Source organism: Mytilus trossulus, chromosome 5 (genome assembly GCF_036588685.1).
Source record: "Mytilus trossulus isolate FHL-02 chromosome 5, PNRI_Mtr1.1.1.hap1, whole genome shotgun sequence".
NCBI classification, from domain to species: domain Eukaryota; kingdom Metazoa; phylum Mollusca; class Bivalvia; order Mytilida; family Mytilidae; genus Mytilus; species Mytilus trossulus.
Window position 1 is genome coordinate 15,870,353 of NC_086377.1, and position 15,807 is coordinate 15,886,159.

General features: G+C 33.4%; 1 protein-coding gene across 1 annotated transcript; it reads right to left on the minus strand.

Moving 5' to 3' along the window:
• Positions 1-289: 289 nt before the first annotated feature.
• LOC134717654 (uncharacterized) lies at positions 290-12,761 on the minus strand. Its single transcript, XM_063580150.1, has 9 exons — positions 12,710-12,761; positions 11,743-11,967; positions 10,870-11,232; positions 9,936-10,042; positions 4,253-5,464; positions 3,975-4,005; positions 3,130-3,389; positions 2,179-2,206; positions 290-1,384 (listed from the first exon to the last, which is right to left on the minus strand). The coding sequence occupies exons 1-9, from the start codon at positions 12,759-12,761 to the stop codon at positions 1,065-1,067; spliced, it is 2,598 nt and encodes an 865-aa protein (XP_063436220.1). The 3' UTR covers positions 290-1,064.
• Positions 12,762-15,807: the final 3,046 nt, after the last annotated feature.

Consider the following 15,807-nt stretch of genomic DNA (forward strand, 5'->3'; position numbering starts at 1 on the left):
GAATGAATGTAATGTTATGGCAGAAAAACTAAGTCCATTTATAAGTAAAATACGGAAAAAATAGAATTTTATTTTAAAATTTTTTTACTTCTGCATACTACCTTATGAACATAAACAAGCTTCTGTCCAAGTTTGGTAGAAATCCAGTTTAGTTTGAGAAAGTTATTAAAATTTCAAAAACTTTAACCACAGAGTGAATATTTGTTGACGCCGCCGACGACGCCGACGCCGACGGAATGTAGGATCGCTATGTCTCTTTTTCGACTAAAGTCGAAGGCTCGACAAAAAACCATAGCATTTATTTTCTTTGGGTTCGGGAGATATGAAGATTTGCTCATCCGCGAAAAATCACAGCCCTCGTGAAATATGAATATCTTTGGTTGAATTCATGTTCATATCTCCCTCAGGCACGGGAAATAAATGCATAATACTAGTACTATTCTTTTAAATGGAAAGCAAACTAGTATTAAACTAAACCGCAACATTAAGCTTTTTCAAGGGCCTCGCATGTAAATATTATGTACTTGTGTGGGTATACCAGATAAAAAAAAAAGAAAATATTAGGCCGTTAGTTTCCTTAATTTAATTTTTTCATATTGTCATGCCAGGGCCTTTCATAGCTAACTATACGGTAAATTGTTTTGTGTTCTTATACAATGTAGTTTAAGGACGGACAGTAACTTATATTTGCTTACATTATGTTTATCTAAACATAGGTGGCCAGGTGTCTTATTGTCTGTTATACCGCATCTCCTATTTTCATATTAAACATTAATAAAATTTGTTGATAATACGTCTAAGTAGTGGGAAAATGTCATAGAAAAAGTCCAATCTGGTCAATACAGACTTTCGGGTTTCTTTCAATACCAAAACGAAAGTTATAACAAAAAGTTATGATGAACAGCAACTAAATGTAACATTTCACCTGTTAAAATATACAAATCACAGCTTATTTATAAGCAAACTAACATCAGGACAAGCTTTTTATAACAACTGGAAATTTGATGTAATCAAACATTTATCATCTGATGATTCATACATGTCACAGTATGATTCTAGAAATGTTAATCAACAGGAATTATGTTCGGATAACTGTCACAATTTTCTAGAATTTCTGTAATCAGTTGTGGATTTCGTCCAGATCTTGCTAAAGCATACAATAGTTCCTTTGTTGTTGCGTTGTCATCTCTATTTCTCCAACAATAAAGCATCTGCCTACTGACTTCCCGCAGAACTTTTACGGTTTCATATTCTATCTGTTCCAGACGTTCGATTTGAAGATCAAGTTCTAATCCCAAAACCATCCATTCCTTACCAATGCGGAGACTTAATTTATCTAACATCTCATCACTTGGTGGCAGATTCAAAATTTTGTCTGGCAATTCTACAAGAAGTTATTTATATATTGATCAGCATCTTGTAAGACATGAAAACTCAAGACCATTCTGTATGTTTTGTAAAGTAGACTCTTAATATCTAATTATTAGGTCTTTCTGAGGGGCGATATGTACTTATGATAACCTAGGATCATTATTTATTTTTATCTCAACCGTTGATGACGTTTAAGAAAGTCAGAGCAGTAGCTGTAAGCCCTTGAATGTTGTCTGACTGGAGATCCACACGCGGATGAAGTTGTTATATAAGAAAAATATATATTTTCCTCTCCAGAATTCAAAAAATGTAGCATAATATTTTCTTTTTATGTGAATAGTTATTTCTATAAAACATGTATGTATTGGTTTTTAGTATGTTGATATTAAACATTGACTGAAACGTATCTTGCCAGTAACATTTAGATTATCAAGCAAGCTCCATTTTAAATTTAGAATGAACAACCTATCAATGAAGTGTTGTCCTGAAACATATTTATAATTTAGATGATTTGTACATGTTGCATTTGGCGTTTAAATATCAGTTGTTAGACTACATGTATATGATAACATTCAATTTACTATAACAAAATTGCATTAATCACTTCAAAATAAATTACATATTCCGAATGCATAGGTTTATATTTTCGTCCGGGTTTGGCTTTATAATTTGGTCATTTTCTTTTGTTTTATGAGCTCTTCAGCGTTTCTAGTAGGTTGATATTTCAATTATTATAAAAAGTAGTGCACTCAACAATATGAAGTATACAGGCATTTTGTCATTATTTAAAAACATTGTTTATCATACCAGTCAGCACTTCTGCTTGTCGTAGAATCTACAACAAACATTATATTTTGAGTTTTAATTTAACCTATTTAACAGCATTTTGAAAACATACAAGTTGAAATAAGGAGCCCAAATTAGTAGTAAGGGAAATGAGATCAGATCAAGAATCAAAGTTTACATCAGATCCTATCTTGAAATATGAAGGATTACAAAATTACTACTGACAAAAAGTATACATGTCTTTCGCTCACTAGAAAAAAATGACAGTCTGCTTATTAAGATCTTTAAATGATTATCCAAGTTATTCTTGGTGTTGTTGATTTGTCTTACTCCTATTAAGAAACCTTGTACTCTATACGCTGTATATAAGAGAACTGTAGGGTAGAACTGTTGTATGACAGTGAAAAACAGTTCTATGACAGATTATTCTGACAGTTATGATGAGAGATTAGAAGTGATCTCCACTGAAATAGATGTTTTATCAACATTTTGTGAAATGCAATTATATGTAATTCAGAATATAAAACATCGTCATTTTTTCCAAATCTCGTATTTGTGAATATGTACTGTGCAATCATTATAATTCGTTGACTCCCAGTTTCCGTTGATGTAGAGGGTACAGATGAACAACGTTATTAACGTACACTTTTGTATCCACGAAAGCACGTTTTTGTCTAAATCAACAATAATTGGCATCCGAGGGAAAAAAATATTCAACAATATTGTTGAAAAAAAACAATTTCGCAGTGCAGCAGAAGTTATTTATGGTTTGTTTAATATGGTTTAAAAGTATGACTTAGTGCAGTCACATCGATAAAAACTTTATTAACAAAACCGATAGAAAGTGCTAAAACTTTCTTTGTAATTGGAACATGAACAAAATGTAGCACACCTAACTTTTTCTTTCAAAGAAACTTCATTTTCAAATTGATCAGAAATTATAACAACTTGATCGACATATAACATAAGTACCTGACACATTGTGTGTCTATTGATGTCAGAAGCCTCCATGGCTTTGACGAAATCTTTACATGATTTGTTTTTCTCCCTGCAAGTACGAAGACTGTAAAACTTCAACATAGACGTAGAGTCTGTATCAATGGCATCAAATTCAGGATTAGAGATCCCAAGATTGACTGCCAAGCTACGAACTTCTTCCTTCGTCAGGCTGTTGACAATCCGTAACAACTGTGCATCGTTGGGTAACATCGATAGAACCGCGTCTAGAATACCTGAATAAATATAACAAATCTGGTACTGTGATAAGTTTGTTTCTGAAACTATATGTGTGTACTTATTGACGTGTTAACAGTTATTTGTATGTGTTCAGCCAATCACAATACTTTCATACACAATTTGCAAAAGCTTGTTTCCACAATTAATCGAATGAATGACTAAATCAATATCAACGCCTATTAAAATCGGATTGATGGATGAAACAATTGACAAATATTTTCATAATTATATTAAGATCTTAAAAAATGTGTCTTTATGTATGGGAACGAAATTACACATAACAATCAATAGTATGTCAAGCTAAGATGAACAAATGCAGATGAGTCATTTATTCGAATAATTTGGAATTAAACTTTGGCAAATTGTGTATGAATGCACCCTTTTAATCGTGTTAAATTTTATCAATTATGAATTTTACAATATGAAACCGTTTTCCGTGATGTTCCCTCTGTCGATAGGAGCATTCGAAAAGTTTTAGAGACGAAATGTCTTGATATATACAAACATAGACAACAGATGCAAAAAAGGATGACAATACTTCACATTGCCAATTGGGAAAAGCTAGATAAAAATGACTGTACCTTGACAAGAATCTGTGCACTGTAAGACAGTCTGGAAGAAACAAATTATCAATTAAAAAAATGCAAATAATATATCTACTTTGTATTGATATTTCATTAGCCGAATCACAACCTAAACCGAAAATGAAACCTCAATGACACATGGAAGATCTGTTTATTCAAAAGAGCATCATCACTTAACTACTTTCATCTGATACATACAGACCCAACATGCAAAGTGTTAGGATATTAATTAACAGGTTTCGGAGATGTGTTTTTTTTAACAATAAATAACTTACCCTGTTAGTATACCAAATATCAAGTTCAGACTTTGGTGTTTTATATCCATGGTTGTCACATATCCATTCGGGCTGAGTTCCGTCTATTTCACTTGCATCCAATACACAATCTTGTGAAAGACATCCATGTTTCATCTTGATATCAAATGGAACGTATTTCTTTGATGTGATTTCACTAGTAAATGAGAACGAATACACTTCTGATATCCTTCCTAGATTCTGCTCTAAACATTGTCGTACACTGGAGGCAAGATCTTTAATTATCAACTCTTTTCTTTCCTTGTGAAGGATGTACACTGCTACTGTGTTGCGTTCCGTTCTTACCACTAAATCGTGTTTTCTATCCAGTGTAACAGCTACAAAGCCAGGGAAAAGCAACTCTACATTCTCATAACGTCTGATATTCCAGATACTAATCACGCTTGCTATGAGTCTGCTTGGTATTGCGTCGGGAACATTCAAAGCCTTGAATTCAAATACAAACCCAACACATTTGCTTGTTATAAGATGTCGTTCCACAAAGGTTTTCTCATCTCGATTCGTAATCATACAAGGTACAAGATAACAATCATCAAATATTGTTTTCCCACTTTCTTTGTCGTAACGTTTCATTTCTGATAGGATGTCATAGTGGACCAAAAGCGTTCGGAAATATTCTTCATGCTGCAGAAAAGGGACAAATTGTTTTGAACTCCAAATATTTTTCAAACTTGCCTTGGTAATACGTCCTTGATGTAGGCTGGATGCGTCAGGCATTGATGTTACAATAGACTTCAGAACATCAATTAAGCAAGTTGGGTTAATAACTATAAAGTTTCGGAGGTTTGGATACTCAATGTATGTCATTTTCCCGCAAATATTCTGAACGCGTAAAAACAACTCCAACTCTGCTTCAGACAACGGTTTCACACCCATTTGTGTATTTATTTTCTCAACATCTTCATGACTGATGATATATTTCCCCTCATCTACTAACATTGCCAACATCATCTCAAGAATTAAAAACTGTTTTGGTACTTTTTGTTCCCACTGAGGATTTTCGGTTATTGTCTTCGATAGACTTTTCTTTAATTCCTCCATCTCAGGGTCGTTATTATTCATGGCATTAACAAAGAAAAGTTTGTCCAACATAAGATGGCTCTTAGATTTCTCATCTATGAAGCAGGAGGATAAACAATCCAACATTTGTGATCGTCTTGTTGGTATGTCATTCTGAAATACAAACAAATATGTTTATAGTTTTGTCTAACCATATACCGTATAGCGGGTTATTTTCGCGGGGTGCAAATTTTCGCTTATTTTCGCGGACAGAACTAAATCGTCAAAATAAATTCCGCGAATTTAAAGGTGTGCATACAAAGGTATTAATAAAAGTTTTCAATCCGCCAAAATAATAACCGCCAAAATATTTCGTATACCTTGTTCAATGAAAATCGCGAAATTTTACACCCGCGAAAATAACCCGCTATACGGTATCATGGTACATATGTCTCTCCTTTTTGTGCATGTGTAAAAGTAAGTTTTTACTTAAAGTGTTGCCACAGTGGCATGTTTACTGTACGCATGCAATGTTATTTCTTAATTCATAACGCTTTCTTAGAACAATGTTATATACACATATACATGAGATAAAATAAGGAGGATTTTTTAAAGGTGAAGCAATACGGCAAATTAGAAATACAAGTGACAATAACAAATTAATGAACAATCTAACTAATTTCAAAGTGAAATTATTAGATAGGGGTTATGATAACAATGAAATAGATGATAGTATTACTGATGCTTTATCAATTGACCGTACTGATTTATTACAACAAAACAAATCTAAAGAAAAACAAAGTATTCCGTTAGTTTTAATAACTCAATACAATCCATATATACGTAAAATAAAGAAACGTATAATGAAACACTGGCATTTATTACAGTTCGACGAAAACTGTGTACAAATATTCAATACAGCACCAATAGTTGCGTATAGCAAACATAAAAGTATTGGAGATATGCTTAGTAGATCAAAGTTAAAGACTTTAACATTAAATTGACAGTTGGACCCCTTATGATGGTAGATCTGTCATAATAACTAGATATATTGAAGAAGAATTAAAATATCAATATATCAATATAAACATGAATAATTTTCATATTTGATTATATTCAAATAATGCATCTTAAAATGACCATCCAAAGCTTAACTACCGAAACACGAAATTATTTGTGTCGGGTCCTATCAGCAATATGGGATGCGTGGTTGCATGGGTGTTTTGTTATAACAAATTGAGCCACCCAATGTGAGCTCAACAAAGGCACGTAGCTAAGAAAATCACCCAATGTGAACTCAAAAATGGCACGTCGTTTTAATAGAAATGCTAAAAAGCATAAATTCCGATTCTACAATAAAAAAAAACGGAATAAATACAATATGCAGCAAAGAACTGCACATGCAAAAAAGCATGTAATTAATCTATCAAAACGCAAATTATCAAATCAGGAATATATCCTGTTGGCGAAAGGCTTGAAATTTATATCAACGCCATCAAGCAAAAATGCAAAAATGTCTATACTAAAAGTCTACAATGAATTTGCTAAAAAATTACGATGTCGGTATATGTTCATTCAAGAAAAAACTGACATTCATCCATTTCGTAGCAATACAGGATATAAACCTGCCTCTACGTGCCATACGTTGGAAAATTATATAGATTTAACCAAGCTTGAATTGTCTTTTCTACCAATAGAAAGAAATGTAAAAAAACAATCTTACTAAGGGCGAAAGAATAGCGCTACGCAATTTGAAAAATGATGAAACAATAGTAATAAAAAAGGCAGATAAAAATTCAAATTGTGTTATTTTAGACAGGCTAGACTACATAACAGAAGTCACAAGACAACTAAATACTCAACATCACTGCCAGTTAGATTCATTTAACATGGCAGAACTGAAAATCCAAGTCATTGAGTATGTTAAATCATTATGCGATCAAGGCATAATCGACAAAATATCATTTAAATTTTTAACAAATGGTCAAAAATTAAGAGATGCACGATTAGGGAGAATTTATATTTTTCCAAAAGTCACCGTCTTGAAATAGAGACATTTAAACAAATACAACATGATGGATTAAATGAATTAAATATAATTCCACCTGGCAGACCAATTATATCACAGAGTGGTTCTGAAACTGAACTTATAGGTCATTACGTTGACTATTTTCTTATACCAATAGTTCAAAATCAGTCTACATATATAAAAGATACTACATCGTTGATTAATATCATTGAGAAATAAAAACATATGGCAAACAGCCTGTTAGTTTCGTATGATATAATACAGATGTTTACTTATCTACCTCAAGAAGCGTTATTGGGTGCGGTTGAACGAGCCTATGACAATTTTGACAAATCAAACTTCAAGGTCAATGCCTCGCCAGTCCAAATCATTTTAGAAAACTATGTATTTGAATTTGATGGGAAAATTTACAAACAATTAATAGGTACGGCAATTGGTGCAGTTCCTTCACCGGAAATCTGTGACATACTTATGTTTGAAATAATGAATCAAATTATTTCTGCATGAATAATTTTCATATTTGATTATTTTCAAATAATGCATCTTAAAATGACCCTTCCAAGCTTAACTACCGAAACACGAAATTATGTGTGTCGGGTCCTATCAGCAATATGGGATGCGTGGTTGCATGGGTGTTTTATTATAACAGAACATATCCGATATCATTTGTGAAACGGTTATTCCATAACGGGCAACCAACTCGTGATGGCGTCATTAAAATTTACGAAGAGATGATTTCAACTTCACCATTTGGAATTCTTGATTTAATAGGCTAAGCTTACTTGATAGCAACAACCCTCTATCAAGAAAATCATGATAGGAAATGCAAGCACGGGTATATCGTATTATTTGGGAGATATATATACCGTATGCAGGTGCTGCTGAAATGTTGCTACTTAGAAATGGAAAGTTCACAATTGGAAAGCTGAAATCATCTCTTTTGTCGTAAAGTTTCGTTTTCAATCGACCCTCATTGTCAATTTCTAGATGTAAGTCAAGATATGATGCCGAATTAACTGTATCTGTTGTATCATTTATCTCTAGTTCAATGGGATAGATGCGATCGACATACTCACCAAATTTTGAATTATTTAATGAAAGAACATCATCTATATAGCGGAACGTAAAGTAAAAAGATATTGCTAACTTCTTATCTTTCTTCCTGAGAAGTTCCTGTATGAAGTCAGCCTCATAATAATAAAGAAACAAGTCGGCAAGAAAGGGGCCCAATTCATTCCCATTGGAATGCCGATAGTCTGTCGAAATACACGTCCTCCGAACGTAACAAATATGTTGTCTATCAAGAAACCAAGCATCTTGATAATGTCAGTTTCAGAGAATATTTTGTTTGAATCAGAGTGATTCTTTACAAAGTAGGATTAAACCTTCATAAGACAAGATACTTGTATCTTCGTTGGCCATTCTTTTTTATGAAACAAAGCAAACCAACTCTTTCAATTTGTCTTTTAGTTTGGAATGTGGAATACTTGTATAAAGTGTAGAAAAGTCAAATGTTTTAATACTATTACAAGATGAAAGAGAGTTAGATTGTATGTACTCTAAAAGATCTTTAGAATTTTTAAGTATCCACATCTGATTCACGCCACCTCTAGAATAGGCAGTTTCACCATTACTTTGAAGCCCGTCTTTGATTGTTGATAAAATAGATGTTAATAATTTAGAAAGAGGTTTCGTTGAGCACTTGGGAGACCCAGAAATATACCGTTGTTTGTAAGGACACTTATGCAGTTTGGGTATCCAATACAGTGATGGAAGATCCAGTTCATCATCTTTGGTTGAAATTCCAAAGGAACATAGAACAGACCTATGATTATCCAGGATTTCCTCTTTGGTAAGTGTCGTAAGGGTATATGTTGGGTTTCCAAGTGAATTGTCAATACCTATTTCGTTTATCAAGCAGTTAATGTAATGCGTTTTACACACAAACACGATGTTGTTTGGGGATTTATCTGCGGGGACAACAACATATTTGTCACGAAGGTAGGATAAGTGTTTTGCAACATTAGGGTCTTTAAGGATTGACGTAGCATGGGCATTGATAGCCCCATTCATTTTCTTAATTCTGATTTGTATCAACGACCTCAGAGTTTTAACCCATTCGGAAAGAGTGTCTAAGTCTTCCTTCTCACGCTTAGCCCATTGCCAGGCATAATCCTCGACTGAATCCATCAACATTCAAAGTTGTATTTCCAATTGTGTTGGATTTCGGCTCACGATATTTTGGACCTTTCGATGACACATTTCGTAGGGAAGTGTTATCAACAATGTTGAGGTCACCGGTAATAACGTGGCCAGCAGGATTATATGTGAATTGGGAACTAGGTAGGTATTACCCACAAAATTCAGTTGTCACTGAATACTAATACTGGATGGTATTTTGCGTGCACAGAGCCTTATTATCTATAATGATGTTGTAAATCCGTGCAAAAATCCAGGCAAGTCCTTAGGGTACATTTCTCTCAATTGCAGAACACAATATCATTGTTGAATACTGAAGGATACTCCTGTAAGGAGGGGTTCAATCTGTATTGTGTTATATGCTACAAATTACATTTCTTATTATATATCAACAATAGCCTTTTAACGTCGTTTTACCTGGCAGACAAGGTCTTTGTGTGTTGCTACAAACATCACTTTTGGATAGTCTTTACAATCAGGATGACTATACATCAGAATAGATGAAACCCATTGTCGGACATTGTCTACAAAATCCATTACAAAAGATCAATAACAGACGACTAAATATGTTAAAAAGCTCATGTAATAACAAAGTATAATGATATATGCAAACACAATGTGAATTAACGACAGAAAGACTTTCATGATTGTATGCACACTACGATAAACATGAAAATACTGTCAGAACACATACGATATTAATGTTGTACATATACTTTTTTTCAATTCTTTATTTCATTAATGTATAATTTCTTCACACAATCATTACTGTAGATTTCAATTTTGAATCAGGCCGTTGGTTTTCCGAGCTTCACCTTTAGCATTCGAGGTTTTTTGTTTATTTCGAAATAATAAATGAGTAACTAGTAATAAGATTTACAACCAAAATTGATATGGTTGCAACCATGTACATTGTTGACATACAAAATTAGGGAGTATTTCATGTACTTATTTGATGCTTTGATTAAATTATTGATGTTTGTTGGTTATCGCTATTTCATGGCCATCAGTTTTTATTGGTAGAGGAAGTAAGAGTGCCAGGAGAGATACAGCCGACAAAAACCTGTATAATCTTTTTCGTATAACATTGAAGTTCCACTTGCGGGGTTCAAACTAACAAAAACAATGTTTACATTTTGTTATTGTATTACATTTTTTATACATAAAGATGCAATTAACTTAGTGTCCTTCTTCTTCGTGAACATGCATCATACTAATATATACGTGTACAATTATAATATTAGTATATACGTGTACAATTATAATACTAATATATACGTGTACATGTATCATAATAATACTAGCATATACGTGTAAATTTATCATACTGATGTTCATATACAGGTCCTACCGAGTATTGTTATCTTCCTCTCTCCACCTCCTTCATTAATAGGATCATCGAGATTCCTACTGCCATCAACTGTGATAAGATATATTCCATGTGAGGTGATAAAGGTCTGATGAGTTACATGGTAAATAATCTGTCCGGCAAAATCTAATACCGGAATGGGAATAACTTCACGATTTTGCAGGTCGTTGGAATCGCAAAATTTATCCATACTTTCAGAAAGTTTTTGTAAAATTTCATCATCTGGTATATCTGATTGTGTTTTCACCGGGATGAAGTCGAACTCTTGTAAACGTCTTTCTTCTGTCTTTGATTTAAGATATGTTGAAACCTTTTGGTAAATTGCCTTATGATAACTGTGAACACCTAGTGAAAATAAATATAAAATCAAAGTAGAATTCAGTTTCATGATTTCTTGAAAAAAAACCACAACAAAAGCACACATTCAAAAGTAAGATAGTTCCGGTATGTAAGAGAAAATCTCAAACATGTTTGCATGTTTCAATTTTGCTGTCCACTTCACGGTGAAACACACTGCTGTTATCTCTGCTGTATAACATACGAAATCTGGATTTTTCTTCTTTTAATCGTTAAGCTCAAATGTTTAATAACAAAAAATTCAACACCATATGGTGTTTCCCAGTGTGTACCTCTTTGTTTATTGAAACAACAATTCTTTATATTTGCCTTGATTATAAAAACAAGTTATTCCTGTAAAATATCAAATGTATTCTATGACAATCTGAAAGGACATCGAATGCCATAGTATTGATATTTAGAGGCCCTTATATACATTATGATATAACTTATACATATGTAAAAGGAATATCGATTTATTTTTTTAATTTTTAGAAGAATGGAGTACTTAAATATTACCTTTCGTGTTTTGCAGAAGTTTTTGCGTCTTCAGATCAAATAACAATTTTGCGAAGTGCACATCTATTCCATCAGTACTCTGTCTCTCTCTGGGAATGGCTTTACCGATTAAATTCGCCACTAGGGTTGTTTTTCCAGCTTCATAAGCTCCTACTACTAAAATTCGGCTATCAAACGATGGTACTAATTCTTCAGATAAAAGATGTTGAAGATTACTTTTGTTATCTACAATCGAAAGATAGACGATACAAATTTAAAATGCTTTCCGAAATGAGAATACTAATCACTTCCTCATTTAAGTAAATAGTATAGTTGTTGTCACTGATTACTGACTTCCAGAACTGTTTTCCGTTTTTAATTCACCTAGTAGGCAGTGACGTACTCTTTTCACCTGTGGGCTTTGTAGCTAACAAAACTCTGTTTACGTTTCGAAGTTTGTTGAAGACTGTACGTTGACCTGTTATTGCTCATTTGAAGTATCATAATATATAGTACATTCATCTTTTTTAAACAATATGTGAAAATTGTTTATATTGTTTGATAACCCCATGTAAAAATATCAAGAAGTAAATCTTTCTTTTTTATCTTTTGTATCTAAAGACTCCCACATTGTTTTAGTTTGTTTAAGACGATTTTATTCGAACGACAAAACTCATTTTTGATATACAAAATTCAAATATGGCAAACACATTTTTCAAAAAAAAATCAATTTGTACGCCAGACAAAAACGTTTAGTATTTCAAAAAAAAATTCCTTTTGTTGTAGAAGTTTTCGGAGAAATATATTATATGTTATGGAGCGGTATTTCGGAAAATACCAGTCGAGGGACTGTGAAATTTCCCAAGCCGCTAGGCGAGGGAAATTTGGTCCCAAGACTGGTAAATTACACCGCATAGATTATATCGAAACTGTATGTACAAAAAAGGGAAATCGTAGTACCGCGGGAATTACACATGTACTTATATACGCATTAGTGCTGTCTTTTTTGTAACGTCATGGTATCTATGTGTAAACGTCATTTTTATTCCATCATTAAATCGTTCATTTGTATAGACGTCTTTTTCCCCACTTTATATGACATTTTTGTTGTGAAAGTTTTCGGTTAAACTCACTCAATAGTGCTTAAACATGTCATTGACGATTGCCAAATAAAATTGATCACAAGATGTAACAAAATGGATCTGAATATTAATTTAATACGTCACAGAAAAAAAAATTGTTAACTTGTGGCTACGATGTTGTGCCACAAACATTCGGTGTCAATATATATATATATATCTTCATGCCTTAAATATCATGTACTGTAGTACGCCGCTAGATTAAAACTGACGTGGAAAGGTAACATATGGCCACCGAAAGCTCTTTTTTGAGAGCCCAGGTGGTCGTGTGGTCTAGTGGGACGGCTGCAGTGCAGGCGATTTGGTGTCACGATATCACAGTAGCATGGGTTCGAATCCCGGTGAGGGAAGAACCAAAAATTTGCGAAAGCAAATTTACAGATCTAACATTGTTGGGTTGATGTTTAGACGAGTTGTATATACATTATGTACACAGCCATGTATCACCATCATTGATGGCGATCCGATGGATACATCTATTATAGGGTTGTCACTGACTCAGACGTACTTATGAATATAATTATTTTCTGTGACTGTATCTTACATTAATTTGTAGGATCCTTTACTATAGATAATTTAGCTGATCTGTAACAATAACATCTTCATGCCTTATATATCATGTACTGTAGTACGCCGCTAGATTAAAACTGACGTGGAAAGGTAACATATGGCCACCGAAAGCTCTTTTTTGAGAGCCCAGGTGGTCGTGTGGTCTAGCGGGACGGCTGCAGTGCAGGCGATTTGGTGTCACGATATCACAGTAGCATGGGTTCGAATCCCGGTGAGGGAAGAACCAAAAATTTGCGAAAGCAAATTTACAGATCTAACATTGTTGGGTTGATGTTTAGACGAGTTGTATATACATTATGTACACAGCCATGTATCACCATCATTGATGGCGATCCGATGGATACATCTGTTGTAGGGTTGTCACTGACTCAGACGTACTTATGAATATAATTATTTTCTGTGACTGTATCTTACATTAATTTGTAGGATCCTTTACCGTAGATAATTTAGCTGATCTGTAACAATAACATCTTCATGCCTTATATATCATGTACTGTAGTACGCCGCTAGATTAAAACTGACGTGGAAAGGTAACATATGGCCACCGAAAGCTCTTTTTTGAGAGCCCAGGTGGTCGTGTGGTCTAGCGGGACGGCTGCAGTGCAGGTGATTTGGTGTCACGATATCACAGTAGCATGGGTTCGAATCCCGGTGAGGGAAGAACCAAAAATTTGCGAAAGCAAATTTACAGATCTAACATTGTTGGGTTGATGTTTAGACGAGTTATATATATATATATATGTACACAGCCATGTATCACCATCATTGATGGCGATCCGATGGATACATCTGTTGTAGGGTTGTCACTGACTCAGACGTACTTATGAATATAATTATTTTCTGTGACTGTATCTTACATTAATTTGTAGGATCCTTTACTATAGATAATTTAGCTGATCTGTAACAATAACATCTTCATGCCTTATATATCATGTACTGTAGTACGCCGCTAGATTAAAACTGACGTGGAAAGGTAACATATGGCCACCGAAAGCTCTTTTGTTTGAGAGCCCAGGTGGTCGTGTGGTCTAGCGGGACGGCTGCAGTGCAGGCGATTTGGTGTCACGATATCACAGTAGCATGGGTTCGAATCCCGGCGAGGGAAGAACCAAAAATTTGCGAAAGCAAATTTACAGATCTAACATTGTTGGGTTGATGTTTAGACGAGTTGTATATATATATATATATATATATATATAGAATGACTGAATAAATAGTCAACGATTAATCTTACAGGGCGAAGGATCATGTAATATGATTCTGTACACTACAAAATATAATTCAAAAAGGGTACAACATCACCATAAAATAACTATAAAATGAACAATTTTTATAAGATATCTTATGTACTTTATAAGATATTTTGTTAACATAAGAGTTATTATAAAACTGGTCATTACGGGCAGTCCATGTATCACGATAATGACCAATTATTCAATAACTATAATGTTTATTTCATTGAGGAACCATGTTTTTTTACAAATTTTCATAAATTCAAAACGTTCAAAGCAAACTCAAGTAATTGTACGATTTCTATAGCAAAGATTTCTATAGCGTAGTATTACATGGAGCTATACATTAGTCACTGCCATTCAATTCAGAGCCATTGTTCGGTATATTATTACTAAATAAAGTTTTATATAATTTTGGAAAACATATGGTAAACAATTCAACAACTTAGATATAAAATTGAAAACAGGAAAATGGTGTATTTAAGGGTCATCTCTCTAAACATAAAAACCAGGCCTTATGGTCATTAACAGAGAAACCACGCCCCACCAGTCGTTAACAGAGAAACCACGCCTCATCGGTAATTAACATGTATAAAAGTTCGTTAAAGACCAGTTTTCTGGTCCATTTTGTTCTGTTAATGACCGATGGAATTTATTAATAAATAATAAAGAATGTCATGTGGCCCCTTTTTTGTTCACTAAGAAAAGCTAATTCTTAACCGATATGAAATAATAACTATTATCTTTAAAAAAACAAAGTGCTAGATAAGAATCTGTTTACAATCGAACTCACCATGCAGAGGTTGCACTGAAAAAAAAAAACAAAAATAAACAACATTTTTCTTGTTATTACATGATGTAAATGTGGCATGAAGTAGGTATGTAAACAAACCATATTGCATGACATATTTCTATGTAGCATTTTAAAAACTTACTTTAAAATGATCAACATACTGTGCCAAAAAAATCTTGATGATACACCTATCATATAAAAAGAATCTAACAGGTTATGTATACGCGCAAAACATACCTCAACTTACTTATTCGTTTTTCGATTTTTCGTAAGACTTTATAATCAAGATACTGTTCACATTATATACTAATGTTTGAAACTTTCAGTGATTCGTAGATGTCTAAATTAATTA

What these genes read in the sequence shown, in the direction of transcription:
- LOC134717654 (XM_063580150.1), bottom strand. Translation starts at nt 12,761, where the DNA reads ATGACGTTTACACATAGATACCATGACGTTACAAAAAAGACAGCACTA. An exon ending in ACTTCTGCAAAACACGAAAG is followed by an intron (nt 11,233 to 11,742) that starts GTAATATTTAAG and finishes TATTTTCACTAG; the next exon opens with GTGTTCACAGTTATCATAAG. An exon ending in GAGGAAGATAACAATACTCG is followed by an intron (nt 10,043 to 10,869) that starts GTAGGACCTGTA and finishes TGGATTTTGTAG; the next exon opens with ACAATGTCCGACAATGGGTT.